Source organism: Lemur catta, chromosome 17 (genome assembly GCF_020740605.2).
Source record: "Lemur catta isolate mLemCat1 chromosome 17, mLemCat1.pri, whole genome shotgun sequence".
Taxonomy (NCBI): Eukaryota; Metazoa; Chordata; class Mammalia; order Primates; family Lemuridae; genus Lemur; species Lemur catta.
Genome location: NC_059144.1, coordinates 50,090,914 through 50,118,892, shown reverse-complemented (window position 1 = coordinate 50,118,892; position 27,979 = coordinate 50,090,914). Strand labels below are relative to the sequence as shown.

At 57.6% G+C, this 27,979-nt stretch overlaps 1 protein-coding gene across 3 annotated transcripts; it reads left to right on the top strand.

The window, feature by feature from the left end:
* Positions 1 to 36: 36 nt before the first annotated feature.
* Positions 37 to 27,489, top strand: SS18L1 (SS18L1 subunit of BAF chromatin remodeling complex). Of its 3 annotated transcripts, XM_045528354.1 has the most exons (11): positions 37 to 202; positions 11,476 to 11,552; positions 12,206 to 12,290; positions 13,580 to 13,724; positions 14,248 to 14,445; positions 15,596 to 15,760; positions 16,196 to 16,297; positions 17,226 to 17,318; positions 21,395 to 21,514; positions 23,713 to 23,840; positions 24,543 to 27,489. In XM_045528354.1, the coding sequence occupies exons 1-11, from the start codon at positions 134 to 136 to the stop codon at positions 24,567 to 24,569; spliced, it is 1,209 nt and encodes a 402-aa protein (XP_045384310.1). In that variant the 5' UTR covers positions 37 to 133; the 3' UTR covers positions 24,570 to 27,489. The 3 variants fall into 3 exon arrangements, with proteins under 3 accessions (XP_045384310.1, XP_045384309.1, XP_045384311.1); XM_045528353.1 differs by having other exon boundaries at positions 23,713 to 24,611; XM_045528355.1 differs by lacking the exon at positions 21,395 to 21,514 and having other exon boundaries at positions 64 to 202; positions 23,713 to 24,611.
* Positions 27,490 to 27,979: the final 490 nt, after the last annotated feature.

Here is a 27,979-nt window from a genome sequence, read left to right as displayed (position 1 = left end):
GGCGAGCCCACGGCGCGGCGTCCCCCGCGCGCTCCGCCGCCCCCCGCGACTGCGGAGAATGGGCACCGCGGGCCGCCGAGCGCAGCCGGAGAGCGCGCCCCGGTGACTCCGGGCTGAGCCCCGCGCCGCCAGCATGTCCGTGGCCTTCGCGACCGCCCGGCCGAGAGGCAAAGGGGAGGTCACGCAGCAAACCATCCAGAAGGTGGGCCGGGGCCTGGGGGCAGCCGGCGGGCGCGCGTGGGGCCGGGGCGCGGGCGGCCGGTGGGCGCGGGGCGCGAACAAAGCCGGGGTGCAGCCGAGCGGCCGCCGGCCCCGCGCCCTCCCTCCCGGCTGTGCCCGGGCGCTCCCCGAGAGCTGCGCCGACCGCGGTGGGCGCGTGTGCCGGGCACGGCCGGGCGCCCTGGGGACCCGCCGCCCCTCGGGGGCCGGGCGTGGGGCGAGGCGGGGCGCGCTCCGCTGCCGGCCTCGATGGCGAAGGCGGCGGCGCAGCGCGGCGAGGGGCACGGGCCGGCCTCGGGCGCGGGGACGGCGAGGACTGGGCCCGGGTCACGCCGCTCGCGCCGCCCTAGTGAGGGGCTCCGAGGCACAAAGGGGCCGCCCGGGCGCGCGAGTGCCAGCCCCAGCCCAGGCCCGGCCGCCGACGGAGCGCGGAAGGCGGGCGACCTGCGGGGCAGCGCGCCGATGCCCTGCGGTGACCCGGCCGCCGCCTGCCCGAGGCCGCACACTCGGGCGACCCGGCTGCGAGCGCGGCCTTGAGGCTTTCCACGGACAGCGTTACCTTAACCAAAAGCAAGTTTGGAAATGGAGACTTTTCGTTTTGTACTGTTTTTTTTTAGAAGGCAAATTCAGGAGCAAATCGCTGTAGCCATTCCCGTGTGAGTTTTCTCGACGGCTTTGGTAGCTAGGTGGGTTCTTCTCGAAGCTGACTCTGCCTTCACCCTGGCGGGATCCCGGGATCGACCGCAGTATTCTCGGTTCCCCGGAGCCTCTTCCGTCCCTGAGAGGATTCGCCTCGGTGACCCAGGCCCTTACGCCTGGATGGTGCCCGTCTCTGGGGCGGTTGTTCTGAGGCTGTCCCCTATTTTGAGATTGCCCTTGCTGTCGCTAACTTTAGAAATTTAATGGTTTAAACAAATGAGCCCCGCTAACCCCGTACAGGAAGGAGATTATTTGAGAAACAACAAAAATACAGATTTAAAAGTGTGGCATTTTTATTTACTTAGTAAACACTTACGTTGTGCTTAATGTATTCCAGGCACTGTTCTATGGGCTTTATAAATCCCAACTCCTTTAGTTCTTCATGAACATTGCTATGATCCCATTGTATAGCTAAGGAAACTGAGGCACAGGGAGACTACATCCCTTGCTGGCAGGCCCTGGTGCCAGGAGTCTAACCCGGACAGGCAGACCAGGCCTTGCTCCATTTCTGCCCTTGATCTGGGAACACTGGCTAGGCGGGAGGTCACGCGCTAGGCTCAGCGGCACACGGTGGCAATCCAGAGTGTCTCCTGGCACCCTAGTTTTTGGAGCTTAACAGTCACGGTTCCTGATGCTGCCTCTGGCTTCCATCTTCATCCAGTTATTTGCACTTAGCACCCCCTCCTCATTAATGCTCCCCAAATTCTCCAGGCAAAAATGTGTGTTGGAGTGCCGCCCCAAACATCAGATCAGAAAGGAGACCCACCTGTGGACTGTGCCTCCTGGGGCAGAAAGTAGCCCCCAGCATTGAGAATGGGTCTTCAGTTTGGGCTCCTGGCTGACTTGACCTGGTAGGGCAGGCAGTTCATGTACTGGCCTTGGCGTTTTGACAGTGAACATACACCCAGGGATCTGTTACTGGGGGTCTGAGAAGGATGTGAGGGGTTTATGTTCTATGCTTAACATACAGCATGTACTAATAGGCTCGTGCTGAACATTGAGAAAAACCAGGGGCTCCTCAGATTCTTGCTTGGTAGTGAAGAGGGAGGAAGTATACAGCTTGTCCTTAGAGCATATCTGTGGATAGGATTCTGCCAGGTCAACTTCTACTCAACCTTCAAAGCCTCACTCAAATGTCCCCTCCTTCATGCTTCTATCACAGTCATATGGCCAGCGTAGCACTTGGGCACATTGCTTGGGCTCCTGAGTTAGCATGTAGCTGACTTATTCTTTGCTGACCTTCAGCCTGGCATGATGCCCAGGCATAGTGCGTGCTTAGTAGGTACTGGAACATCTGTGACACTGGTGCTGTCAGTGGAAGTGTTTGGGACAAGCAGATATATTAGTGTCCTGTGATTGCCCTAACAAGTGACTACAACCCCGATGGCTTAAAACAACAGACGTTTATTCTCTCCCAGTTCTGGAGGCCAGGAGTCCAAAATCCAGGTGTCAGTAGGTTGGTTCTTTCTTGAAGCTCTAAGGGGGAAGGTCTGTCTCAGTGTTCCCTCTTAGCTTCTGGTGGCTGCCGGCAGCCCCTGGTGTCCCGTGGCCTGTGGGTGTGTTGCTCCAGTGCCTGCTTTCTTCTTCACGCGCTGTCCTCTGTCCAGTGGGACCTCATCTTTACTGGATTACGTTTGCAAACAGCCTGTTTGCGAACAAGGTCACCTTCAGGGATGGGGGGTTAGGCTACAACAGTGGGGGTGTGGCGCAGGGTAGCCCAGAGGGGGAGAACCATGAACTAGAGGTAAGGGGGGTCAGGAAGCTTGGGATGTCATGGCTGGTCCCGAGCACGGCCTGCATGGGTGGAGGCACCCGAAGAGGAAGGGCGAGGCCTAGCCATGGTGACCAGGCAGTGGCGTGGGGGTAAGACACAGAGCCATGCTGCAGTGAGAGACCTCAGGGGACATGACTGCGCTAGGGACCCTGGGCTAGGGCCGGGCTGTGTCCCACAAGCTGGAGTTGCTTCTGTGCCTGGCTGGCTGGAGGACCGAGCCTGCACTGGTCTCCACTGGCCGGGGGCTGTGCTGTTCCCACTGTCCAGTGCCGTACACCGGATACCACTGGTGGTGAGGGGGTTCTGGTGGTCACCGTGGGCTGCGTGGCCCACCTTGGCACGTTGGAGGTGAACCCTGGGTGCTGGGCCTCAGCTGGTGTCCAGCTGCCATCTTGCTGCTTAGCACATGATAATTGCTCAGTAAATGTGTTCTCATTACTATTGGTATTGGCTTCCTACTAGTTTCCTTGACTGCACGACAGGAGTGTTGTCTGTCCATCTGCTGGGTGTCTGTATCCCCGGCACCTATAGTGGGGAGAGTTGGGAGGCAACGAGGGAAACAGGACCGAGCTGACAGAGGTGGCGGTCCGGGACTGACAAGGGTGGCTGCCGTGCCCGGGGTTTCGAAAGACAGGAAGTGGTCAAAAGTAGACCAGCCCTGCCCCAGTGTCCTCCATTCCCGGGAGTACGGGTACGGGATGGCCTTGGGTAAAGGGGTGCTTCGGGCAGGGGTGGGCTACAGAGGAGAGGATGTGGGCCTGGGGAGGCAGTGGGTACCCTGTGCACTTTCACGCCTGGAACTTGCTGTCTTAGAGATCATGGGCTAATTCGGTTAAGAAGGTAACTCGGCCAGTTATAAAATTAGAGCTGTCCCCACAACCGTAAATGGCTTGGGGACTCCAAGCTTCCCATAATGTGGTTAATTGATAGCTTTTAGGCAGTTGTTACTGAAAGCACCTCCTTCCCATGAGCGGACCACACCCCACAGGGAAGCAGAGAGACTTGTCTTTTCATCCCCTCGCTCTGGTGCCTGGGTCCAGCCCTGGGAAGGGCCCCCACGGAGCCGGAGCCACAGGGGGACCTGTCTTTGCTGTCTTCTGTCGGTTGGGGGAGCTGCTCCGCAAGGCCCTGGCACCTGAACACTGCAGGGCGTGGTGGGGGAAGGGGAAGGGAGTCATCGGGAGGGAACAGCCACAGCCAGACCTCTGTCCCCTCTGCCTAGTGAAGCCGGGCCGTGAGCCTGCCTGCTGGGAGCGCCCAGAGAAGGTGTTCTCCCAGCCTGCTGTCCAGGCCCCGAGAGCCCCTCAGGCAGGAGGGCAGGGATGCGATGCCCACCCACCTCCCTTCACCCGTCTCCTCTACAAGGCTGGTGGTCTCCAGCGGTCGCTGTCTTCTGTCCAGAAGCTGTGTGTGGAGTCCGGCGAAGGTGGTGCTTACCTGGCGGGGGTGGTCTCCTCGTGGCTCCGGCCCTCTGCCTCCTGGGCTGTTGGCTGGGCCAGTGGGTCAGGGCCTGGGCACCTGCCCCTGTGCTCCAAGTCAGAGGGCAGCTTCCCTGGATTCCTTGGGCTGTAGGTGATGGAGATGCCACGCCCACCCCCAGCGGCTGCAGGAATACAGGACAGAGATCGCCACCACGGGCCCTGGGTGCCTAGCAGTTAGCCGGCAGGCGCTGGTGTCCTGAGAGTCGTGTGGAGCTGGGAGCAGGTGGAGAAGCCTGCCCTGCCTGGGCTGTGGCATGCACCTCCGCTGCCCTGCCCGGGCTGTGCCGTGCACCTCTGCTGCTTGCCCTGCCATGGGTGTGCAGGAGGGGTCGGGAGCAGGTGCCGTCCACGTGGTAGAAAGGGCGCTTCTGTGATGCTGGTCTGGTTCTCCTGGGCCACCATGCAGTCCCTGTGCAGAGTAGGGAGTGGAGGTGTCCTGTTCATGTATCTTTCCAAGTTGGAAATGGGGGTGCAGGTGGCAGGGTGGGGTGGGGCAGGCTTCCTGGGCTTTTCCATGGCTGGTAATTCATGCTTAGTTTTCCTGTGCCTCGGTTTCCTTGCTTGTGCATGAAGGCAGTGGCATGGCCTCCCCATAGGCTGTATTTGTGGCCAAGATGACAACCTAGCACGCTGTTGTAATCGACTGTCTCCAGCCTTTGATCAGGCACTTGACCAGTAGGGAGCAGGCATTTGGACAGGGAGGTGAGGGCTCCGTTGCACACTGTGGGGGACTGTGGCAAGTCCAGGGGCACAGACAAGGACAGGGCGCCTCTGCACGTGGGCGCGATGTCTCCACACAGCGTGTGTTTCCACACAGCGAGTGCACCTGTCTTCAGCATCCACATCCTGCAGCAGGGAGATGGTTTCTTGTGCTGTGCTGTGTAACTGGCATGTACAGGCACCCAGAGCAGCGTAGGACAGAAAGCGACTCCTGTGTTGTCTAAGGAAGGTGGAAATTTGCTGCTGCTCTCAGAGTCATTGAAAATTGGCCACGTGTGTCAAACACACAGTGGTAGGGCCACGGGGCAGGGGTGCTGCGCACGTGCAAGTCGGGGGCTGTTTTGAAACCCACCCAGCTGATTTGCGTATTCTGCCAGTGGGCGGGGTTCAGAGAGGCCCTGTGGACGACCCCGCTGGGGAGAGCCGACTTGCCCAGCTCCTGTGCGCTCTCCACTGGGGGCGCTGCCCGTGGGCGGGGGCAGAAGCTTGGTGGGGCTCCATGGGGAAGAGGGCTGACCAGCTGGCGCTGCCGGCCCGAGAGCAGGAGTGGCAGGAGGCCACCTGGTGACACTTCCCCAGCCGTCCTGGATCCTGCATTGGTGTCCACACCGGGTTGGAAGGGTGCACTGCCACCCTGCCGGCAGCACCAGGACTGGGAGCGATGTAATGTCTCTCAGAGAAGACCAACTGAATAGCACTTTTGTCCCTGTCGTGGGACTCCGTGGAGCGTGGGAAACAATGAAGTGGGTCTTTATGTGCTGACCCAGGACGGTCTGCGAGATACCAGAGAGGAGAGGGACTGAGACAGGCCCCTGGGAACACGGTGTCTCTACGTGGGTACAGAGTGGGGAGGGCAGTGCACACACGGTGAAGATGCTTCCGGAAGGGCCGGAGGCTGGTTGATGGTGGGGGCCGCGGGTGGGAGGAGCCGTGGGGGCAGGGACAGGGTGGGGGCACAGGCTCACTCTTGACTGGGGACTGCCTGAACTTCACGCCACACCGGAGGAACTCTTTTTCCATTTAAACAAAAAGCAGCCCATCTTTGTTCATTAGAGAGAACAACCACAAGGACGTTGTGGAGGGTCTTTCTCCCCAGTGTGGGGTGACCTGAGCCCCCCTCGGCAGAGAGCCTCGGAGCTCCCAGGCCTCCCCTGTGCCCACGTCCAGGGCCCAGGCACCCCCTTCAGCCACCCACACCTAGCCCTCCCGCGCTGTCTGTGTAGCCTCTCGGACCCCTCGTCGGGCCGCAGCCCGGGTGCTGGTTCTGCCCTCACTGCCAGGCAGAGGCCTGTACCCTCCATCCGAGCCCCCTGCGTCCCTCGCCAGCCCCCTGAGCGCCTGCAAGGTGGATTGCCCCAGAGCGGTGTCAGGAATGACCCTCCCTGCTCCCGTGGCCCCTGGCTCCGCTCCCTGTGGGTGGATGAAGGGCTCAGCCTTGTGACTTGCTTTGGCCACCGGGACGTCAACAGACACGAGCAGCACCTGCACGTTGGGGCTGCCCTCCTGGGACCTAAGACTGCTGGGCCACCACATGGAAGGGAGGTCCAGGCAGCCAGCTGGGCCCAGCCAACACCAGCAGAAGCCCCTGCCAGCCAGCCCAGGATCGTAAGAACTAAGAAATCGTGTCTCCACTGTGGCACCCGGGGGTGTCTCTGGCTCCCCTGGCTCCTCCAGATGGTGTTGCCGCCTCCCCCTCTCAGTCCCCAGCATCCTCCCCTCAGGAGGCCTCAGCCCCCCATGCTTGGCCTTGTCAGTGACATCAGCACAGGCTCACCTGAGCCCGCAGAAAATCAGCCTCCCAGGGTGTGGGGGAGGGGTGGGTCTTCTGATGCGGAAAGCACAGACCTGCCCGTGGGGAAGCTTGGGGACACTGTGTCGGGGAAGACAGCAGTAAATACCTGCAGAAGCAGATCTTTAACCCTCTGGGCAGCACGGGTGGTTTCTTCATTTTTTTGCCTTTGCATTATAGTTACACACCAGGTAGAAAAGTGAGACGGGGCTGGGTGTGGTGGCTCACGCCTGTTGTCCAGCACTTGGGAGGCTGGGGTGGGAGGATCGCTTGAGGCCTGGAGTTCGAGACCAGCCTGAGAAACATAGTGAGACCTCCTCTCTACAAACATTTTTTTAAAAAGTCAGGTGGGCCCCCAGACTGTCACCAGCTTGGGCAATCCCAGACTCCAGGCCGCTTTGAAATCCCTTTTTAAATGACGACATGAGCATATGCTTGTCTTAGAAGTTTTCATAAACATAAGCACAGGAAAATAGCGACCAACATGCCTAAGTTACGCCCTGGAGAGCGCCACGGCTGCCTTTCAGTGCATTTCCCTCCTGTCACTCGTCCTTTGTTGTAGATTTTCTGCTCATCAAGCCAGGCGTGCTCATCGCGTCGGACAGCGAGTGGGCTTTCCCTCCTCGCCCACTCCCCCGTGGCACTCGGCACCCCCCAGAGCTTTCTCAAGGCTGGGGTTGGGCCTGCCGCTGGCGTGGACGTTGTTGGGATGGTTTGAACTGTGCTCACGGCTGAGCCACGCTGGATCCGGTGGCTACTTTTCTTGCTCCGCCTTTTTGTTTTCTCTGGAGTTGGTCTTTTTTTTTCTTTTTAATCACTTGTCACTAGTTTATCTCCTCCTCAGCTTGGGCATTCTTGAAGGTTCATTGTCCTGGGCCACTGTCCTTGGGCTTCCCTGGGTCTCTTTCCACCATTGGCCTGGGTTCCCCGGGTCTCAGGGCTTCCCCTGTGGGGATTTGTGCCCTTGTTTCGGGGGAGCACATCCTCCCGTAGCTTCCTGAGAACAGGTGTGTGGGGCATGCCCCTCTGAAGAGAACCCTCACATTCCGTTCACCCAGCTCCTCAAGTGCTAAGTGTTACCCCACCTGCTCGCTCCTCCCCGCGTCTCCATACTGTAGTATTTTTACCTGAACCATTTGAGAATGAGTCATAGACCTGGTGCCCCTTTACTCCCAAACGCTCAAACACAACTTCCCTGTAACAAGGACGTTACCACCGCAGTCGCAGCCGGCCTGCCTCGTTCCAGCTTCCCCAGTTGTCCCAGGAGCGTCCTTTATGGGGCATTGCTAAGGACGTTGTTAAGTCCTGAGTCATGTCGGTTTCATCGCCCATCCGTCTTATTGTTCACAACGTTGATGTTTTTGACAAATACCAGCCAGTTACTGAGCACCCCTTGATTTGGCTACAGGCAAGGCTTCTCAAGTTGAGGGTGACAGCGTGCAGCCATTCTGCCGTCACACCTGGCGGGCGGTTTGGCTGGCCAGAACTTGGGCGCAGAAGTCTCCCTCGGGGTCAGGTCTTCACTGCTCCCCCGCAGTCTCCGGCCCCAAGTGGAGACGCCCCGCGCCTTTGGGACTCGCCACCTTTCATGTGAAGCCCGGCTCTCCTCTCCTGCCGTTTTCAGGATCCTGCCTTGTCTCCCGTGTTGGGCAAGCTGGTCCCTGGGGGCCTTCCCACCTGGAGATGCCTCCTGCAGCTCCGATCCTCCTCGATCCTTGGTCCTTTGGTCCTTTCCTCCGTGCTCTCTCTGGAAGTCCCGCAGGAGCTGCTGGCCGGCCCACTTGGACCGCACCTCCTGTTTCATCATCTCCTCTATTTTCTGTCTCTGGTCTTTTTGTTCTGCTTTCTAGGAATTTTCCTCAACTTTATATTCCAACCCTTCTGTTGAGCTTTTCCTTTTGGCCAATGTTTTTTTAATTTCCAAAGCTTTTTTTGTTTGCTCCCTCTGTTGTTTTTAAATAACACCCTCTTTTTCAGGGATACAATAACTTCTTTTTATTTTTCTGAAGATGCTAATGGTAGTTTTTTTGGATTTTTAAAAAGTTTTTCTTCTTGCACAATCTTCGTTTTGGCCTCTGTGCAGGTTGTGGCCCAGGGCTGGGGGCCAGAGGTCACAGGCCATGCGTGCCGTGCTCTAGCCAGGCTTCGCTGGCGGGCCTCGCTGTGAGGTGCTGTCCACCTGCAGCATCTGAGCATCTTGTCCTCCCAGGCTGGTCACACTCCCTGGAGACCCTGAATCACCTGGCCTGGCTCCTGCCAGTAGGGCCCAGTGACCCAGGAAGGTCCCCAAATCTCAACATCCCGGAGCCCTATGGGGCTCTGTGGTGTGGCTCAGATCTGGCATGCTGGGGTCTCCTGCCCCGTCCTTGTCCTTGGGAACTTGGACCATTTTCATCCCCTACGACAGGGTTCGGGGCGTCAGGCACGTGTCCAGCTGCCACCTTTCACGTGCCCTGTCCTTCCCTCTGTGAATGTTTTTAACTTAAGAAAGTACGCTCTGTACCCTTTTGTGAGAAACATGGTAACAGTACGGTAGTTCCTCCTGCTTATAAAAAACTGCGAAACATTGTAACGGCTGCTTAACATCCTGCTGCACTTTCTTAATTTTCCCGTGGGGACCCTCAGAGCAGGTTGAGAAGGGGAAGTGGGGAGGCCTCAGGGAAAGGAAGAAGCCTCTGGAGTTGTTTCCCTGGTGCTGGGAACGCCCTTTCTCACCTGCCCACAGGTGAGCTCCGCAGGCGGCTCCAGGCCGGCAGCGCCCCCTGGTGGCTCCCTGTCTTAGGACATGGCTGAGCTCAGGCAGCTTGTCCCCAGTGGGGAGGAAGCCGGTAGAGAGGAGGAGATTGTAATTTTTAAAAAGTAGAGCAAAAGAAGCCAACGCCGACGTTGTGGAGATGGGTGGAACAGGAAGCTGAGTTGGGGCCATCACTCGGCTGGGGCATGGCTGGGCTCTCTGTGTCTTGGACACCCCACCTGTGGTTGCGTTTGTGCCCCAAGGTCAAACAGCAGTTCAGGGGGCCTGTGTGCAGGGTGGAGGGAAGGGTGGGCGCAGTGGCCTTGCTGTCAGGGCTCCACCTGCTGGGGGCCTACAGAGCCCCCCCTGCCACAGGCCTTCCCCAGAAGGCAGCCGGTGTGGTGGGCTCGGTCCTGCCCCTCCCTCCAGGCTGCGGGGGCTGGTCGCAGGGCCGGGTGGAGAACGGCCACCATGCCCGCCTGGCCACCCCACGGCCAGCTGAAGCCCCAGGCCCACTGGGCTCCTCCCCCTGGTCTCCCTGGGCCACGCTGGCCCCCAGTGGCCTCCTTGAAAAGAGGCAGCTGCTCTGGGCCCTGCCTGCCCACAGCTCTCCGTGGCTCTCCACCGCCCCTGGGCGTCCTGTGTGTCCTCCAGGGGCTGCCATCTGCCCCACCCGCTTTGCACCAACCACAGGCCCAGCCCATCCCAGCTCCGGCCCACGGAGTGTGCCGCACCGCCTGGGCACTCAGTGTGCAGGAAAGAAACCGCCTGGCTGAGCCCAGATCGGTGCTGTGCAGACGCCCAGGCTCGCGCGTCCCCTGCCCAGAGACGGGCCTGAGCGGGCGCTGATGCTGCTGTGTGAGGGCTGCGGCCGGAGGAGGGCACACCCGGCAGTCCCAGCGCCTGGCACCGGGAGCCTCTGTGTTTTGCCACAGTTCTGGGATCACTTGGCGCCCACATGGAGAGCCCCGGTCCCAGCTCTGGGTCTGCCAGGCACTTGGGCCGTTCACCTGTGTCGCCCGAGGAGATGGTCTCACATCTGGGCTTTAGGTCATGACCCTGCACATGGGCACATCCGTTTATCGTATGTAAAACAGACCAAAGGTTCCGACAGCCTTGCTGGCCTTTCCCACGCTGCTGCGTGCAGGGTGATCTGAGTTCCGCCTTGTTTCGTTTTAGGGCGTGGCTGGTGGGGACCCACTGACAGGGAGGGCTGCAGGTCGCTGGCCCCAGGATGGGGTCACGCTCAGTCCCTCCGCCCCACCTCCACCCCCAGGCCAGTGTGTGCAGTGCCTCCCGCCCGCCATGCCGTCCTGGCCCAGGCAGCCTGTCCTTCCCTCACCTGGGCCAGCTTGCCTGTGGCCCCTGTGGGAGTCTTCATCGTGCTCTGCAGGGGTGAGAGCTGCCCCCCGGGGAATGTCCTGGCACCCCTGCCTGACCATGTGGGGGCTGCTGCCTCTGCCCACCCTGTGTGGTTGTGATTTGAGGGTCTGTCATTCCCTCCAGGTGGGGGACCTAGGACCTTGTGTGGGGTGCCCGCAGGGTCCTGGCTTCTGCTAGGCTGTGGCTAAAGGTGCGAAAGGCTGGAGGGTCCTGCGGGCCGTGGGGGCACTGAACCTCCGTGTTTTCGTCTGGAGGGCTAGACGACCTGGGAACCTGCCCCAGGGTTTTGGGAGACAGACTGTGGCTCGCAGGCGAGGTGCCGAGCACAGGGCTGTGGTGAAGGCTCGGTCCTCCGTGGCTGAGGTTCTCTATGATGGTGACAGTTTTATATACAGGTTGGGTTCCCAAATCCAGAAACCCAAAAATGTTCCAAAATCCAAAACTTTTCAAGTGCAACATGGCACTCAAAGGAAATGCTCATTGCAGCATTTCGGATTTTTGGATCAGGTGAGTATAATGCACATATTCCAAAATCCAGGAAAACCTGAAATAGGACACATTTCTGGTCCCAAGCGTTTTGGGTAAGTGTTCCTCAGTCGGTGTAAAAAGTAGCTGTGTGGCGCCCGTTCTTGCCTGTGCCGTGTGGCGCGGGGTCCTGCTCACGTCTCTCCCGCAGATGCTGGACGAGAACCACCACCTGATCCAGTGCATCCTGGAGTACCAGAGCAAGGGCAAGACGGCCGAGTGCACCCAGTGAGTCCCCGTGCCGGGTGGCTTCCTGGGCTCGGAGCTGGGTGTCTGTGTTGGAGCACTGAGGCCGGGTACCCCTGAGAAGGAAGGCCCGCTTCCCTCCTCGGCCCTCCCCCACAGAGGTGGGAAGGGTGGCCACCAGTGGGGGGGGGACTGGGGGAGCAGGAGTGCCAGGAGGTTCAGGCTGGCTGCTGCGGGCAGCTCCGTGGCCAATAGTGAACTCACTGAGGACAGCAGGCTCCTCCAAGTGGGACCTCCTGTGCCCCAGGGCTGCAGTAGGGCTTTCTCCAGGTCGCTGGTGCCATGGAGTTAGCCTGCTGCCCAGCTCCGCTAGTGGAGGGCTGCGTCCCCTGGCCTCCCCCTGGTGGCCTCTCCTCCCGCTTGGCCACCACCACAGGGCTTCCCAGGGCTTTTGTCCAAGGACAGGGCCTGTCAGGACTCGGGCTGGGTCTGCTCCGCCTGGATCCAGCGCCCTGCCACCTGCCTCTGTTTCCAGCCAGGCAGCCAGGCCTGTCCCTGGGTGTTGTCTGGGACCTGTATCCTGGTGGGTCTGGCTGGACTCTAGGTAGTCTTGCTCACACTGTACTTCTGCTTTGGATCAGCCTGCGGGTGCAGCAGCCCTGTTTTCCTGCCTGACACTCGCCTCTCACCTGCAGGTACCAGCAGATCCTGCACCGGAACCTGGTGTACCTGGCCACCATCGCAGACTCCAACCAGAACATGCAGTCCCTGCTCCCTGCCGTGAGTACCATGCGTGGCCGGGGCGGGGCGGGGGTCCTGCACTTCCTGACGAGGAGTCAGACATGGCCGGGAATTGGGGTTCTGAGCGTGTCACCTCAAGTAGCAAAGGTGACTAACAGAGGAATCAGAAATGTCACTAGAGCCATCAGACACAGGGACTGGAAGATGGCGGCATGGTCCCTCCTGTCACGCAGGGCACAGGGCAGAACTGCAGCTTCGGCTTCTTTGGCGCTTAGCGCGGAAGAACCAGACCTGGGACGGTGGACAGAGCTGTCCAGGCAGAGTGGGGAGGGCTGGGATGGGGACCCTTCTGAGCAATTTGAGCTGTCACAGACCACGCTTAGACACTGCTGGGATGGAAAATGAAACTTAAAAGGAAAAAATGCCCACCCAGCTCAGTAAATACTTCAAATGTTAGTTTAAATATTTTGATTTTTAAAAAATGCATTTTTCCCAAATTCAGTTATCACTCTGAAGGCTGTGTTCTTCCTGCTGCATGGGACAGCCCACCCTGAGGAGGGCCCGCTGTGGCCAGCAGTGAGGTTGCAGGACCGTCACCAGGGCGGTGGCTCTCCCGATGGCCCGCAGCTCCCTGAAGAGCGGTGACCTTGTAAATAGCAGGATGCATTTTGCAAGTGAAAGTGTTAAACCAGCCTCAGTTGGGCTTTCAAGTCAGGGTTCTCCCGGTAGCTACCCACAGATCCTGCTGGAAACTCCGTCCTGCTCGGGTGCAGACAGCGTCTGTGTGTCGGCCTGGGAGCTGCGGGTTGCTCTAGATCGGGACGGGAGGCAGAGGCGTCGCCATAGGCCCTCTTTCCCTTCCGTGTCCTGCGATCCAGGGTGCACTTGAGATTGGTGGAGGATGGGCGGGGAGGGGCACACAGTGGGAGCACAGGAAACAGGGTCGGCCAGCTGTGCAAAGGCCCCGGGGCATGGTGGGGGTGCAGACGTGGTACTCAGAGTCTGGCCTGCTGAGCCCGAGAGGGACAGGCAGGTGCAGCCTGGGCAGGGTCCTGTTGTCCCAGGAGAGGGGGACTCGGCATGTAACATCCACACGTGTTGATAAACTTGGTTCACACAGACCACTCGTGTCACCTCCTTCTGGGCCTGAGCGTCTGGGCCAGGTGGTTCCGACCATCTGCTGACTGTGGTGTAGCTGTTGATCATAGACGTTTACCAGGTGGCCGTGAAACGTAGCAGCAAATCTCATGTGCCGCCTGAGCCCTGGAGTGGCACGTGGTGGCTCTGTGTGTGTCGCCCATCTCCCTGAAACTGTCTTGTGCCCGCAGCCGCCCACCCAGAACATGTCGCTGGGCCCCGGAGCGCTGACGCAGAGCGGTTCCAGCCAGGGCCTGCACCCCCAGGGCAGCCTGAGCGACGCCATCGGCACCGGCCTGCCCCCGTCCTCCCTCATGCAGGGCCAGATCGGCAATGGTGAGCGGGTGGGGGGGAGTTCACGGACGCAGGGTCACCAGGGCCACCGTGGGTGGCGGCTGCCACAGTGGGCCACCCCACACTCCTCAGGGCTGGGCGGGGGCCCTTCACCTGGGCCTGGCCGCAGGTCACCCAGACGCATGGTGTCGTGGCTTGACGAGCAGAGGGGACAGAGCCCATCTACCCTTCCTGTTTCTGACACTCGAATCCCAGTCTCTGCACATGCGGAATGTGGGCTTCCACGGGGCTGTTCTAATCAGAGCGAAACCCTGCAGGTTTGGGTTGGGAACTGTGCAGGGCAGTTAGAAAGTGTTAGTGACAATGTAGCGATAAGTATACAGTGCACCACCTGCTCTGTCAGCGCACTTGGCTCCTTGTGAATCGCTTATTCATTCGTAGTGTCATTGACCCTGGGTTAACCTCCCTCCCCAAAATCACTGGGAGGAGACTTGGGGTGTCTGCCGTCAGAGGTGGCGACCTGCTCTGCAGCTCCTGACACCCCCTCGGCCATCCCCCCCGGCAGGCCCGAACCACGTGTCCATGCAGCAGACGGCCCAGAGCACACTGCCCACAACCTCCATGAGCATGTCGGGCAGCGGGCACGGCACAGGGCCCGGCTACAGCCACTCGGGACCTGCCTCGCAGACTGTCCCCATGCAGGGCCAAGGCGCCATCGGCAGCTACGTGTCCCGGACCAACATCAACATGCCATCCAACCCAGGTACCCGCTGTGCCTCCACCCGGCCCTGGGGAGCGCGGGCCTGTCTCTGAGACCCTTGGAAACACGTGCAGGTCGTGCGCGTGTTCCCTGGGGCTGCCCTCCTGGCGGGCGCTGGTGGGGAGCAGAGGGTGAATCGGTGCTGGCTGCTGTCCCCTGAGAGCCGGGGGTGCAGGGCAGGGGGTACACAGCGGCTCCAACCCTGGCTTTGAGGGGCTGCCCCTCCGGAGGCCTCAGGAAGGGGTCTGATGAGGGGCGGCTTGGCCGGGGTCTGGGGCGAGCACTGGTGCAGAGAGGGACAGTCGTTCCCGTGTGGGGAGCGGCCTGGCCAGAGGTGCAGGAGGGAGAGGATGAAGGGCCACACGCCAGGCCAGAGGCCCGGGACGTTCCCCAGGGCAGGGGAGCCCTTCGAGCCCGGCTGTCCCCCCTGGCGGCCACGCCGTGTGTTGAGCGCTTGGTAAGGTCCCAACGGCCTTGAGTGTTAAAGACACGGATGTCAGAGGCTTAGGACAAAAGGATGTGACGTATCTCCTTAACATTTTATAATAGTTGCATGTTGAAAATTTATTTTGGATTTGATGACTCAAATAAAATGTATGACTAAAATTGATTTCACATGTTTCTTTTTACTTTTCCAACGTGGTCACCAGAAACTCTAAACTGTAGGCTCGGGTGGTGCTTCTGTTGGACGGGGCTCCCCGGGGGGGTTCCAAGCCCGTGATGACTCGGCAGCAGGGCCACAGAGTCTCGGAGATGGTCCCAGGCCACCTCCAGGGACGGGGAGACAGGACTGAGTCTCGGTGGAGCTGGGGGTGTTGTGGGGTTCGTGTGTCTGAGGTGCGACCCAGAGAGGCGCTTCTCTTTGCCATGGGGGCCAGGGTCTTCCTGCCCGGGGTTCTTTCTGTTGCTGCCGAGGGTCACTGCACTTAACAACAGCTGGTGCCGGCGGCTGGAGTGTGACCGTGCGCTAGGGCGTTGGGGCAGGTCGCTTTGTAGGAAGTGAGCCTTGGAGCAGAGCGTGACATTCTTGTGGGGAACCACAGGAACATAGCAAAAGAACAGCCCACGAGAAGGAGGTATTCGGAGTTTGGAGGGGGCGCAGGACCTGCTTCCCGGAGCGCCCCAGTGACGGGGCCTCTGTCCTGTCGCACAGTGTCCATGATGCACCAGCAGGCCGCCACGCCCCACTACAACTCGGCACAGGGCGGGAGCCAGCACTACCCGGGCCAGACGTCCATCGCCATGATGGGCCAGGGCGGCCAGGGGAGCAGCATGATGGGGCAGCGGCCCATGGCGCCCTACCGGCCCTCCCAGCAAGGTAACAACGCCCACGGGCACCAGGCCAGGGCTCCGCCGTGTGAGGCCCTGCCCTTGCGTGTTTCTCCGTGTTGCGTGGGGGGTGAGGGTGCGGGGGCATGGGGGGGGTGCTTGCCGGTGGGTCTGTGCTGTGCCTGCAGTGTTGGCGCGTGGAGCAGGCTGGATCTGGCGTCCACGGGGAGCTGGAACCGGGCTGTGCGGTTGGCTCGGGGTGGGCTGGGGTGGGGTGGCCGGGTGTTGTTACCAGGGCAAAATCCAGAGTGCTGGGCACGGGGGTGGAGGAGAATGAGGGTAGACGGCCGAGGTTGTGCTGTGCCCTTGGGTGGCACCATGGGGTGCTGTCTCCGTGTGGGCGAGCTGCCGGGGGACTAACGGTCTCACCTGTGCGGGAGCACACCTGGAGCAGCTGCCCTGAGCGTGGCTTTCCCGCCTGCAGGCTCTTCCCAGCAGTACCTGGGCCAGGAGGAGTACTACGGCGAGCAGTACAGCCACGGCCAGGGCGCCTCGGAGCCCATGGGCCAGCAGTACTACCCGGACGGTGAGGGCCAGTGACTCCCGACGGCACTCGAGGAAGCGGAGTGGCAGAAGGCGCCAGGGGGTCTGACTGTCTGTCAGCAAAGCGGCCAGAGTCCCCCTGCTTGAGCATGTTTGAGGACAGGGACGAGGGCTGGTCTGGCAGCAGTGCCTGATCTCTGCTGAGAGAAGCTTCCGGCACAGGCTGCTGCCACTTGGCTTGCTTTCCTGAAAGGCAGTAAGAATTTATAGCGGGACACGCGGCCCCACTGAGTGGCTGTGTGTGAGTGGTCAGAGGGGACCCACGCAACATGGTGAATGCCCGAAGGTGGTGGCTCCGCTGCAGCGTCCACTGTGACCTTCTGCATCCACCGTGAACTGCCTCCCAGCTGCCCCCGTCGTCTCTGTAGATTATCTTCCTTTTGTCACCTTCCAGTCATCTTTAGACGTCCCAGGATCTGTGGAGGTGGCATTTAAGGTGGTCTTAAAGGACGGGTTGATTCGGGAGGCAGAGACATCCCGGCGGGAGCCGGCCTCAGCTAAGGTGGGAGACAGGAGGGCACAGCCAGGGCTGGAAATTGTAGCCACAGGGCCAGCGTGTCCCTGCTGCATGGTGGTCACGTGCAGTGAAGGCCTCGTGCTGGGAGCCAGGCGGCAGGATGGGGAGAAGGTGGGCACGGGGTTGGGGGAGGCAGGCAGGTTGCTGGTGCTGTCACCAGGCTCCCACACGGGCACCCCGTGTGCCGGATCCTCTCAGTAAGCTGTCCAGCAGCGTCACGGCAGCGCAAGCAGTGGGACGCCATGTCTGCGTTTTAGTGAGGAGGCTGTGGCTGGGAGTGTTGGGACGTGGGCAGTCCCTGGGGGTGCGGGTCGTGCCCGTCCTGGTGCTCGGGTGTCCCCCCAGGCCCTGGGCGGGGAGGGGCCCCCGCTGACCCCGTCTCCGTCCCTTGCAGGCCACAGCGATTACGCCTACCAGCAGTCGTCCTACACGGAGCAGAGCTACGACCGGTCGTTCGAGGAGTCCACGCAGCACTACTACGAGGGCGGTAAGGAGCGCGAGGGCCCGTGTCCTGCTCCGAGTGTCAGTGCCACACTGTGGCTGGGCACCGCGCTCTCAGGAGCCAGCAGCGCCCGCCTTCAGTCAGTCTCCCTGAATCACTGTCTGGCAGGGAACAGACTCAGACGTAGAGCAGGTGGCTGAGTCTTGTGACATCGTGTTTACTCCTGGAAGCTGGGGGGGACACAGGCTGTGCCTCGGAGCCCTGCTGGCCTCGTGTGTGCGTGAAGCGGGAGGGGTTCACCGGGCCAAGGGGCGGACTCTGCCTTGTGGCCCAGCCGCAGCTCGGGCCCGCGGGCTGCTCTCAGCTGCCTCAGTCAGAGGCCGTCAGCGGTTCCAGACTTGGTCACGCCGTGGGGACCAAGGCCCCACGAAAGCCCTCCCGGGCCAGGCCGATAGTACTGTGTGTTGCGCGGCACTGACACCTGCCAGCCAGGTGACACACACCTCTCGCCCCACATGGCACAGTGTTGGGGCTGCCTGCTGGGAGGAGGGGTGAGGCAGCCGTGTGCTCGTGGGCTGACCTCCGAGTGGAACGCCCTGGTCTGTGGCACTTGCCCATTCTCTGGTGTAAATACGCCCACCTGGCTGACCGGAAGCCACCAGTGGAACGTCCCAGAAAGTGGAGATGGGAGGAGGCACGCAGTGTAGGTTCCTGAGCAGGTGCCAGCCAGTCCCACCCCCTGCGGGGTAAAGGCAGCCCCAGAGCAGATCCAAGGACCCTAATGCGGGGTTGTGCGAGCCCACCCGGCAGGGAAGAAAGGCCACCAGCCCCAGGGAGAGGGGCTGCCTGCCTGCTGCCTGCAAGGGCCTCCTTGTCACAGGGCCCTGCGGTATCCGTAGGAGCAGCTGGTGAGGTTTCACCAGGCACGAAAAGCAGGCAGGCTCTCTATGCCTATAAATTGGCTTGTTTGGACTATTTTTTAGAAAATTAGATATGTAAAATTTTTGTGTTTTTTTTTTTGTTGTTGTTTAGAGACAGGGTCTCGCTCTGTTGCCTAGGCTGGAGTGCAGCGGCACAATCATTGCCCACTGCAGCCTTGAACTCCTGGGCTCAAGCGATCCTCCTGCCTCAGCCTCCTGAGTAGCTGGGACTACAGGCGCACACCACCACGCCTGGCTAATTTTTAAATTTTTTGTAGAGACAAGGTTTTGCTGTGTTGCCCAGGCTGGTCTCGAACTCCTGGCCTTGGGCTATCTCCTGCCTCGGCCTCCCAAAGTGCTGGGATTGTAGGCGTGAGCCACCAAGCCCAGCCCAAATTTTTGCTTTTGAGCTTACACATCTCAGCCTGCTGTGAAGAAATAAACCACCCAAGTGTGTATGTATATCAGACCATCCCACTGTACACCGTGAACGTATACAGTTTCTGTCCGTTATACCTTAATAAAGCGGGGAGAGAAATAAAAACACATAACTAAATAATAAAAGTTTTTAGAGAGAACGAACCCACCTAGGGCCAGTGCACAGAGGCTGTGTTTTGGCATATTCGTACCACGGCAGCTGCGCTGGCCCCGGGGCCAGCCCTCGTCCCCCTGACTGCTGAGCTGGACAGCAGGGCTCCCCCTCCCGTTGCACCCCGCAGGGCCCTGAGCCTGCCTCTCAGGGCCGTCACTGCTTCATCCAGCCAAAATAGTTACCCCAGAGACAAATTTAGGACATGCCCAGCCTTTTAAGTTTGAAATACGTATTTTTGTACCCTTGTTTTGGGTTACATATTCTGGCTTTCTGTAACTGATGAGGAGTTTGAGGAAGGAGCAGAAATTAAGAACTTAAGATATTTTCTTAGATGGTGAATGATTGGAACGACTCCAATTACCTTTCCCCAACGTTCCCAGCTTAGGGAGGACTCCAGCCTTGACTGAGAGCATGTGTGAGTGTTTTTATTCTACGTAACGACAAACTGAGTTTCCCTGGTAGGTCAGCTTTTCCAATGTGAATTATCTCGATCAAGCTGTTCTTTTAAAAAATACATTACTAGGATCCAGTTTTAAAATACTTAATTTTTATAGCTCCTACAAAAGGAAAGTTATTGACAACCAGAAAAGTAAAGTAGAAAAATGGATTCTTCAGATACCAGTTTTCACGGTCTGACCTCTTGCTGTGGCGTCTTCATCTTCTTACTGATGAGAAAAACTGCTTGTTTATGTGACCCTTGGTGTCCCAGAGCCTCAGCTCCCGGGCCTGGGATTGGGCCTTACGCAGTTGCAGGACTTGACAAGATGCAGACTGAAGGCTGTGCACTTCGGATGGTTTCGAAGGGCAAACCCTACTCAAAAGAAAATGATGAAACTAGACTTAATCTCTGTACTGCGTCTGAAACGGCAGCACTTCAGCCCTGTGTTAGGAAAACTTGGCGGGAGGATTCCAAAATGGTGGTTAACACCCTCCTTTGAACTCTTGGTAGTTATTTGGTAATATACTCACTGTTTCCTAAATTATTTTTTGCACTATAGGCTTTCTTCCAAAACAAGGCTTTAAGCATGGGTGCTAGCTGGTAATTAGATTTTTGACAGTAAGAATTAAGGTGTTTACTCTGGGAAAAAAAGAAAAAGTGACCCTAACCTGTCTCTTGGAGTTTACCAACCGGCTGATAAACCGCAGATACGGGTAAACATCTGCCTTACTTTCCACCTCCGTGGCGCTGGTTTCGTGACGTCACAGGAAAACCCGTCTCGAGGGGGGGCTGGAACTACAGCCTCTGCTTGACAGTCGCCAGTGCAGTTGGGGGCCCTGGGAGTCCGGGGGGCATGAGGTTGGGGGGCTGTCTGGGAGTTCTGATCTCAGAGGAGCGTCCAGTGGTCGCCCCCCGACAGCCTGTGGCTCCCTGGCGCGGCTGCTCACCGTGTTCCGTGGTGCGAGTAGGTCTGGGGGCAGGCGGTGCCTGGTGACGGGCCGTGACCGTTTCTCTGGGTGTCGTTTCCCAGCCTGGAGCCCTGCCATCGCCGCCGCCCCAGGTGACGGGCCCACAGTTCCAGTCCTGGCTCCCTGCTGACTGTGCACCTCACTGTCTGCATCTGCAGAATGGGGACGGGGATGGTGCTGTCTCACGGCGCGTTAAGGGACTTAAGTGGGACACTCCACGTGACGTGCTTAGAGTACACACTGGCCCACAGTCCATTCTAGACATTGCAACTCATTTTTTTCTCATCTGTGAGAAAATATTTCTGAATAATTGATCAAGTAGACGGCCCTTGAAGTGAATTTGTGGGAGGGAACCTCAAGAGAGTGCGCGTGCAGACGTGCCGGAGTGTCGCCTGTGCGGGCTCGCAGGTGGAAGCTGCAGGGCTGTCTCCATTTCTGCTCTCGTTACGCGGCGCCCTTGGGCTCGGCGTGCGTGGCGGGTCTGTGCTGCCTGTGCGGGTCCCTTTGCCTTGTCCACAGTGCCTCACGGCCCAGGCCCCGGTGGCCGGCTCGGTAACATGTTCACTGGTTACACCAGTCTCGCAGGGCTGTCGTGACGAAGGACAACGCACTGGGTGGTTTAAAACGGCAGGAATCTATTCTCTCACGGCTCTGAGCCCGGAAGTCTGAGTCAGGTGTCCGCAGGGTTCTGCTCCTGGGGTCTCTGCAGGGAAGCTGTTCCGGCCTCGCCCCCAGGGCTGCAGCCACTGGCAAGCCCTGGTGCTTCTCCGCCTCTGCCTCCGCCGTCAGGTTTCCCTCTTCTGAGGACGCCAGTCCTTGGGATTGGACCCACCCTGATCCAGCATGACCTCGTCTTAGTTACGTGTATCTGCAAAGACCCTCTGTGCAAATAAGGCCACATTCGTTCGCAGGTGCTTGGAGTGGGGTGTCTGCACCTATTGGGGGAACAGTCAGCTCACAGTGTTGGTATTGGTCTTTGTCTTCATTGCAGCATTGGCCAGGTCATTTTTTTGGCTTTACTTTTGTATTTTTATAAAACTGTAAGAGAAAATATAGTAAAGTATTTGAATCATTGTGAAAAAGAAAACATACTGAACCAACAGATTTGTTTTTGGGCTTCCCTGCTTGCCCGTGTGGCACGTGGTGACAGGACGAGCTGCCTTCACCACCTGGAATGAGCCATGTGTCTCCTCCTCCTGCAGGGAACTCCCAGTACAGCCAGCAGCAGGCCGGGTACCAGCAGGGCACGGCGCAGCAGCAGACGTACTCCCAGCAGAGCTACCCCAACCAGCAGAGCTACCCCGGGCAGCAGCAGGGCTACGGTAAGGCCGGCGCTCGCCCGCTGCGCGTGGGCTGCACGCGTGTGACCCAGGCACTTCATAAGCTTCTTGCTTTGAAGTAGTTGTCGATTTCTAGAAGAGTCATGAGGACGGTCCAGAGAGTCCCAGCTCCCTGTTGCTCATGTCACACGTCACTGCGGCACAGTTGTCAGGACTGGGAAACCCACACTGGTGCGTTGCGAGGAGGGAGACCCCTGCTTCGTTCAGACTAGTTTTCCCCCAATGTCCTTTCCTGTCCCAGGGCCTCATCTGGGACCCCACAGACGTCTGCTCCTCATGTCTGTGACAGTTTCTCAGATTCCCTTGTCTTCATTCCGAGGACTGTTGGGTGTTCTGCGGATCAGCCTCCGTCGGGCCCGTGTCTGATGGTCTCTCAGGGAGGGGGTTCGAGGGTTGGACACACACAGAGGGGAAGGGCCGTGTCCGCACACGGGGCCGCGGCGCCTCGGCACGGCTTGGGCCCGGGTGCTGCCCTGGTCCCCTGGCGAAGGTGGTGTTTGTCAGGTGTCTCCACTGTCACATTCCTCTTTTTCCCTTTTCTTTCTCTGTTCTTGGGAAGCCAGTCCCCAAGCCCACACTCATGTTGGCATTTATCTACATATGTTACTTGGAATCTGTTCCTCTGTCTCCTCTCCCCAGTTATTTAGTTATTCAGTCACTTACTTTAGTATTTATTCATGGGTGTTAATTCCGTACATTGGCTGTAGTCTTATCCTGCCTCCCTGGGTAGCTCAGTGTCCCGGCTTTGGCCTTGGAAGCTCTTTCAGTTGGCTCCCGTGTCCCCAACGTACCTGTCCTTCTGGCATTTTGAGCATGTCTGTGTTTTCTGGCACTGCAGTGACTGCGCTGCCCCAGCCCAGAACCAGCCACCTCACCACGGAGCCCTGGCTCCTTCTGTGGCCGAGTGGTGCCAGAACTGACGGCTGGCTGCAGGCGGGCACCCGTGAGCCCGGTTTACTTCACTCACCTGTGACGGCCCACGTGTGGGCCAGGCTGCAGCCGTGTCCAGCAGTGCTCGCCCATTCGCCAGCTTTTGTTCACCCCACAAGGACCCCTGAAGTGAGAACAGGCTGACGGGCATTGGTCCCAGGGTCACAGGATGCAGTGAAGAGGACAGAGGGGACGGAGTGGATGGGCCAGTCACACGGGCCTGGAGATGAGCAGGAGTGAAAACTCTCTCCCGGGTCAGATGCCCCAAGCAGTGACCCCATGTCTGCCCCTGTGCTTGGGGGCTCGTCCTGGCAGGGCACGTCCACTGGGAGCGGCCACAGCCCAGCCCCAGCCAGGTGAAGCTGTCCCCGTCGTTCTGACCGCTCCCTAGCACCCAGGGTGCGGGGCACGTGCTGCTCATGCTGCCGGCCCCTGAGGGCCACCTCGTTTCCCCGCTGTGTGCCATCGCTCAGATAGCCAACACCGAACGTGGCGGCAGAAGCCGTCCTCCCTGATGTTGTCAGAGCGGGTGGGCACCTTGTTCACTGAGAGAGTGAGCCAAGCGGGTATTCGTGAAACGTCCACGCCCGCCGACCTGAAACTCGGTCACCTGAACGTAAATGTGCACCCGCCACCCGTGGGGTCTCCGGCTGGAGCCGAGGCTCGGTCCTCCGCAAACCACACGCCCGACGCCCGCGCTGCCGCCACCTGCCACCCCGTGAGGGGACACGTCGAGGTCTGCGGGTCTCGGCCTGGGCCGCCCCGAGAACCACCCGAGGAGCTCTAGAAGATAAGTCGCGGGGCCACCCAGAGCGATTCCCGGGCCAGGTGCCCACACGTGGTTCTGCCTCAGGAGGCCTTTGACAAAACAACTTGGCCTTTATCAGTCGGTTCCGCCGCCGTGTGCTTGGGGTGCAGACACGGCGCTGCTTTCTCCTTTGCCTGCCGTCTCCCCGGGGCCCGTGACACTTCGGTTACAGGTTTACGGCAGCTGCCACGACCGACACCAGGTGGTTCTGGAACAGCCACTCACCTGGTTCCAGGAAGCACCCGGCACAGGCGTGCTGCAGCGACCCCAGCCACCGCCCCGGTGGGCGCAGGGACCGGGGTCTGGGGGCTCTGGCGAGTGGGCCGCACGGTGCGCTGCCCACACAGATTTAGTTGAGGAGAAGCAGGTGCCAGGTGTTGGGAGGTTGCAGGGGACTGAGGGCTGGCTCGTTGTGCTCACGGTTCCTGGTGTGTCCCCGCAGGGCCTGCCCAGGGAGCACCCTCGCAGTACCCCAGCTACCAGCAGGGCCAAGGCCAGCAGTACGGAAGCTACAGGGCGACGCAGGCGGGGCCCTCAGCCCAGCAGCAGCGGCCTTACGGCTACGAGCAGGCAAGCTTTCTGGATGCTTCCAGACGCGCCCATCCTCTCTGCCAGCCTCCTAGCTGAAGGCACCCCGACCTCTGATTATTAACAGGTGGGGGGAGCAGAGAAGCGGGGCGCTGAGATGAGTGGCAGTTTCCTTCAGCCATGGCATCTCCCAGGTGACTTTGCTCATGGGTCAGGGGGTCTGTCCAGCTGCCCAGGGGACCCTCCTGCCCTGCGGCCTTGCTGGACAGAGGCCCCCCAGTTCTCTCTCCCCCAGACTTCACATTGACTAAAACCTGTTATCCTGGTCATCCCCCACCCCATTTTCTTAATTCGGCAGGCTGGGGGGCCAGCGTTTGCCCTTCAGTCCCCACAGGACCGAGCTCCCGAGCGGGGACTGGCCGGGGGGGCTTCCTTCCCGGCGGGGTCCTTGTGGGATCTGATGCTTGGCACCTGGCCAGGCCCATCCCGCCGCGAGCCCAGAGTGTGACCAAATGAGCAGCCCTGTCTGACCTTCTCTGATCTGCACTGTCAGCCGCAGGCTGGGATGGTGGCTTCTGGAAAGCCAGCTCCCTCCCGCCCAGGCCTGGCGGAGGCTGTTTGGTGGCCTTGGCTCCTGCCTCCTGCTGACCTGGATGCTGGCTGGGAGCGGGGCCTGTCTGACCTTGTGTGTGGACCCTCCTACTCATGACTGTAGGGCATAATCTATGTCTTGATCTCTTTTAGGGCCAGTATGGAAATTACCAGCAGTAAGGGACAAGCGTCCTTGTTGGAGCCCTGTGGTTGTGTGTTCATCCAGGGGATGGACGGGCCGCTGGCAGTTCTGATGAATTGTGACATGTTGGTTACCCCTTCGCCCAGTGCCACGTCTGCATGTGAAGCGTGCTCATTTCATGCTGGGTATGACGCCGAGCGAGCACCGCGGGCACGAACCAGCGCTTTGGTGGTGCGACACATCTGGTGCTGTGTATAGTATCGTACGTCGACACGATGGAGCGGTTGTACTGTCCTTGTCCCCCACCCTTCTTGATGTTTCTAGCTAGCTTTGGGGGTCATTTTGTCATCAGAGTATTCTGTGCCCAGTGATGGGTCGCAGCTAGAAGACACCACAGTCCTCGTATTTCTGTGAACAGACCCCTCCCCTCCGGCAGTTGTCCCATCCTGGGTTGTAACGTTTCTTGCACCGGCCACCCGCAGCCTGACACACGTGCAGCCCCTGGGTGGCAGCCTCTTCCTGTGCCTCGATGGGTGGGTGGGAGGGCGTCTCCTGTGTTCGGGGCGGCGAAAGGGATCGGCACGCTTCGGTGCGGAGGCCGCGGACGGTCCTTGCTTAGCTCGCTCTTACCTCTGTCTCGCCAGCTCCGTTCATCCAGGAAGGTGCATGTTCTCATGTTAAAAAGCAAAGTGGGATCAATGATTATATTCCAGATAAATATGAGCCCACGGGGGCCGTGTGCAGTTCTCTGAACCCGGGGAGAGGGTTTCACGGAAGGAAACAGGCGGTCCTCTGGGCAGGGGGTCGCAGTTGGGAATTACTCTGGCTTTGAGCCTTGTCTATCTGGCGGTCATTTCTGGGATTTGAATGTTTAATACGCCCAATTCTAAACGTGTAGAATATTTGAAATACTGATACTGAGTTTTCCAGATGGCTGGCAAGTGGTTTATTTTATGTTATTTCTTCCAGGACCTGCTTGTGCAGATCTCCAAGCAAGCGTCCTTTTCTTTTAGGGAAATCTGACATTGGCGTCTTATTTTTAAAAGGAGCCCCAGTAACTTTGTTGTGTTCTATATAATGAAAAGTGAAGGTTTTATATAGAAAAATTTGAGTAATTTTTACATTGCTAGGACAGTCGATCCCACTTAAATTCTGTGAGACATTAAAGACAGCTCACATGGGAAAGTACAGTCAGAGGGAAAAGTCCTGCGTTTCCACTGATAAGTCACATGGACATTTGATCAACCTTTACTTGGATAATAATATTCATATTTACTATGAATCCTTTTTCAAAAAAAGTCTTTGGATAAATACTGACATATTTCCAAGAACTACCCAGAAAATACAAAAAAATCCAATGCTTGATATATTATGCCTGCTGCTGCTGTTTTTCTTTCACTGATAAATTTTATGTTTTAAAAATTTAAAGTATTATAATACTTTATACAGAGTTGAGTGCTTTAGAATTTACAAGGCACTTTGATCGTTTTTGCTTGATTTAACCCTGGCAGCCCACGTGGGGAGGCGTGGAGCAGTCACTGTTCCCATTTCACAGGTGAGGAGCCGCGGCTCAGAGGAGAGGACTTGGCTGTGCCGAGTGCCAGTCCCGTTCTAGGACGTTCTCCCCTCTGTGAGACAGCACACAAAAGTGAGGATAGAAGCGTTTGTTGGGTAGGCATGAGGGTTTTAAAAACCCTTAACACTGGTAAGGGCTTAGAAATATATGTCCATATTAAATTACTGAAATGAGAATTCTTAATTGCTAAATGACAAAGGTATCAGCAATTTCATTTAGGGACTCATCTCCCTTGATTTTGTTCTTTTCCTTTCTGACAATTTTCATAGAACTAATTTGCAACTCAATTGGGGACTAAAATTTCCCATTGAGAATGTTAAACATTTTAGATAACTGTGAAAATAGTTTATTTTTATTCCTTGCCAATCTGGGAATATGCCTTTTATGTGTGTGTGTGTGTGTGTGTGGTTTTTTTTAAGTGCTGTATTAATACTTTTTGAAAGAAAAGGACACTTAAAAAAACTTATCCCAAAACTTCAATCTGAAATGTCTTACATTAAGAATATCTTGAATGTTGTGTATATATTTTAAAAAGCACTTTGCGAAACAGTTTGTACATTTATTTCCTAATTTATACATGATTTTTGGTGTTAATATATTTAAGGATTAATAACAGAATGTTTATTTAAGGTGTCGTCCATTTTTATGTATTGTGGGGAAAAGTGATGCAAGCAGTTCTTTTTCGTTAACTGTATTATATCTTCTCTTTTGTAATGTGAACACTGGGACACGCATAGGCTACAGCGAATTGTTTGTGCAGTGTGGTTGCTGGTGCTTTGTGTTTTAAGGCTGCCTCTACCGCAGGCTGGTGAACGTGCAAAGGAAGATTTGAAACTGATGCTCATTCTCCTGTTGTTCTCCAACATCCAGCAAGCTGTGAACTTAAAAGGTGATGACCACAGTTTTCACAAGTGCAGACAAATTCATATTGGTAAACAAACAAAAGCTCATCACCCTTGTGGGTTTGTTGAATCAACGGTACTTAGCATATTAAAAAGTCCATCAGAACTCACAGTCTTTATAATGGTATTAAGGTGGACGAGATCGCCTAGGATCTGAAAGGAAACCTTAATATGTTCATAGGGTAGGAGTATAAGTGAACCTCTGGTTTTGTCAGAGTTTTTAATATGTATAGGCTTGAATATCGGGCGTCCCTTCAAAACTGTAAAAAGAGGAAGACAGTTTCCATTTCCACTTAAAATTTTTTTAGCCATTACTTCACTTCTATTTATTGAACAGGTCAAATTCATCTTGTTATTTGTGAATACAGTACATTTTTTTAAAACATCCTTGTCGGTTAATTTTTTTTTCAGTTGGAGTTTGGCATATAAATTGTTTATGCTTTGGTGTAATCTCCTAATAAAATGGTTCTTCAAAAATCATCCTATAAAGTGAGTTTTCATGAAGTTAATGGGATTTAAGGTATCAACAGAAAATAACCCAGACTCTGCAAAGTAACTGAAAGAGGTTTATTCTGAGCCAAGTTTGAGGACCGTGGCCTGGAGCCACGCCCAGGAAGCCTTGAGCAGGTGGTCTCCCGTGGTTGGTTTACTGTTGGGTTTTATACATTTCAGGGAGGCAGGAATTACAAGAAAAGTCACAGATCAAAACCCGGAAGGTGTACATTGGTTCCGCCGGAAAAGGTGGGACTTCTTGAAGCAGGGGCTTATGAGTTTATAGGTTGGTTTAAAGATTCTTTGATTTGTAATTGTTTAAAGAAAGGAAGCTCTGTTCAAAGGCTTGGGATGTTCTGAAATAAGGAAGACGCCAGCCAGAGACAGGCCAGCGGCCACACGCGCAGCCTCAAGTGATCTGTCAAGTAAATCGAGGACCTGCGGGTGTAGTTCGAGCTTTGTCTTGCGTGGGACAAAG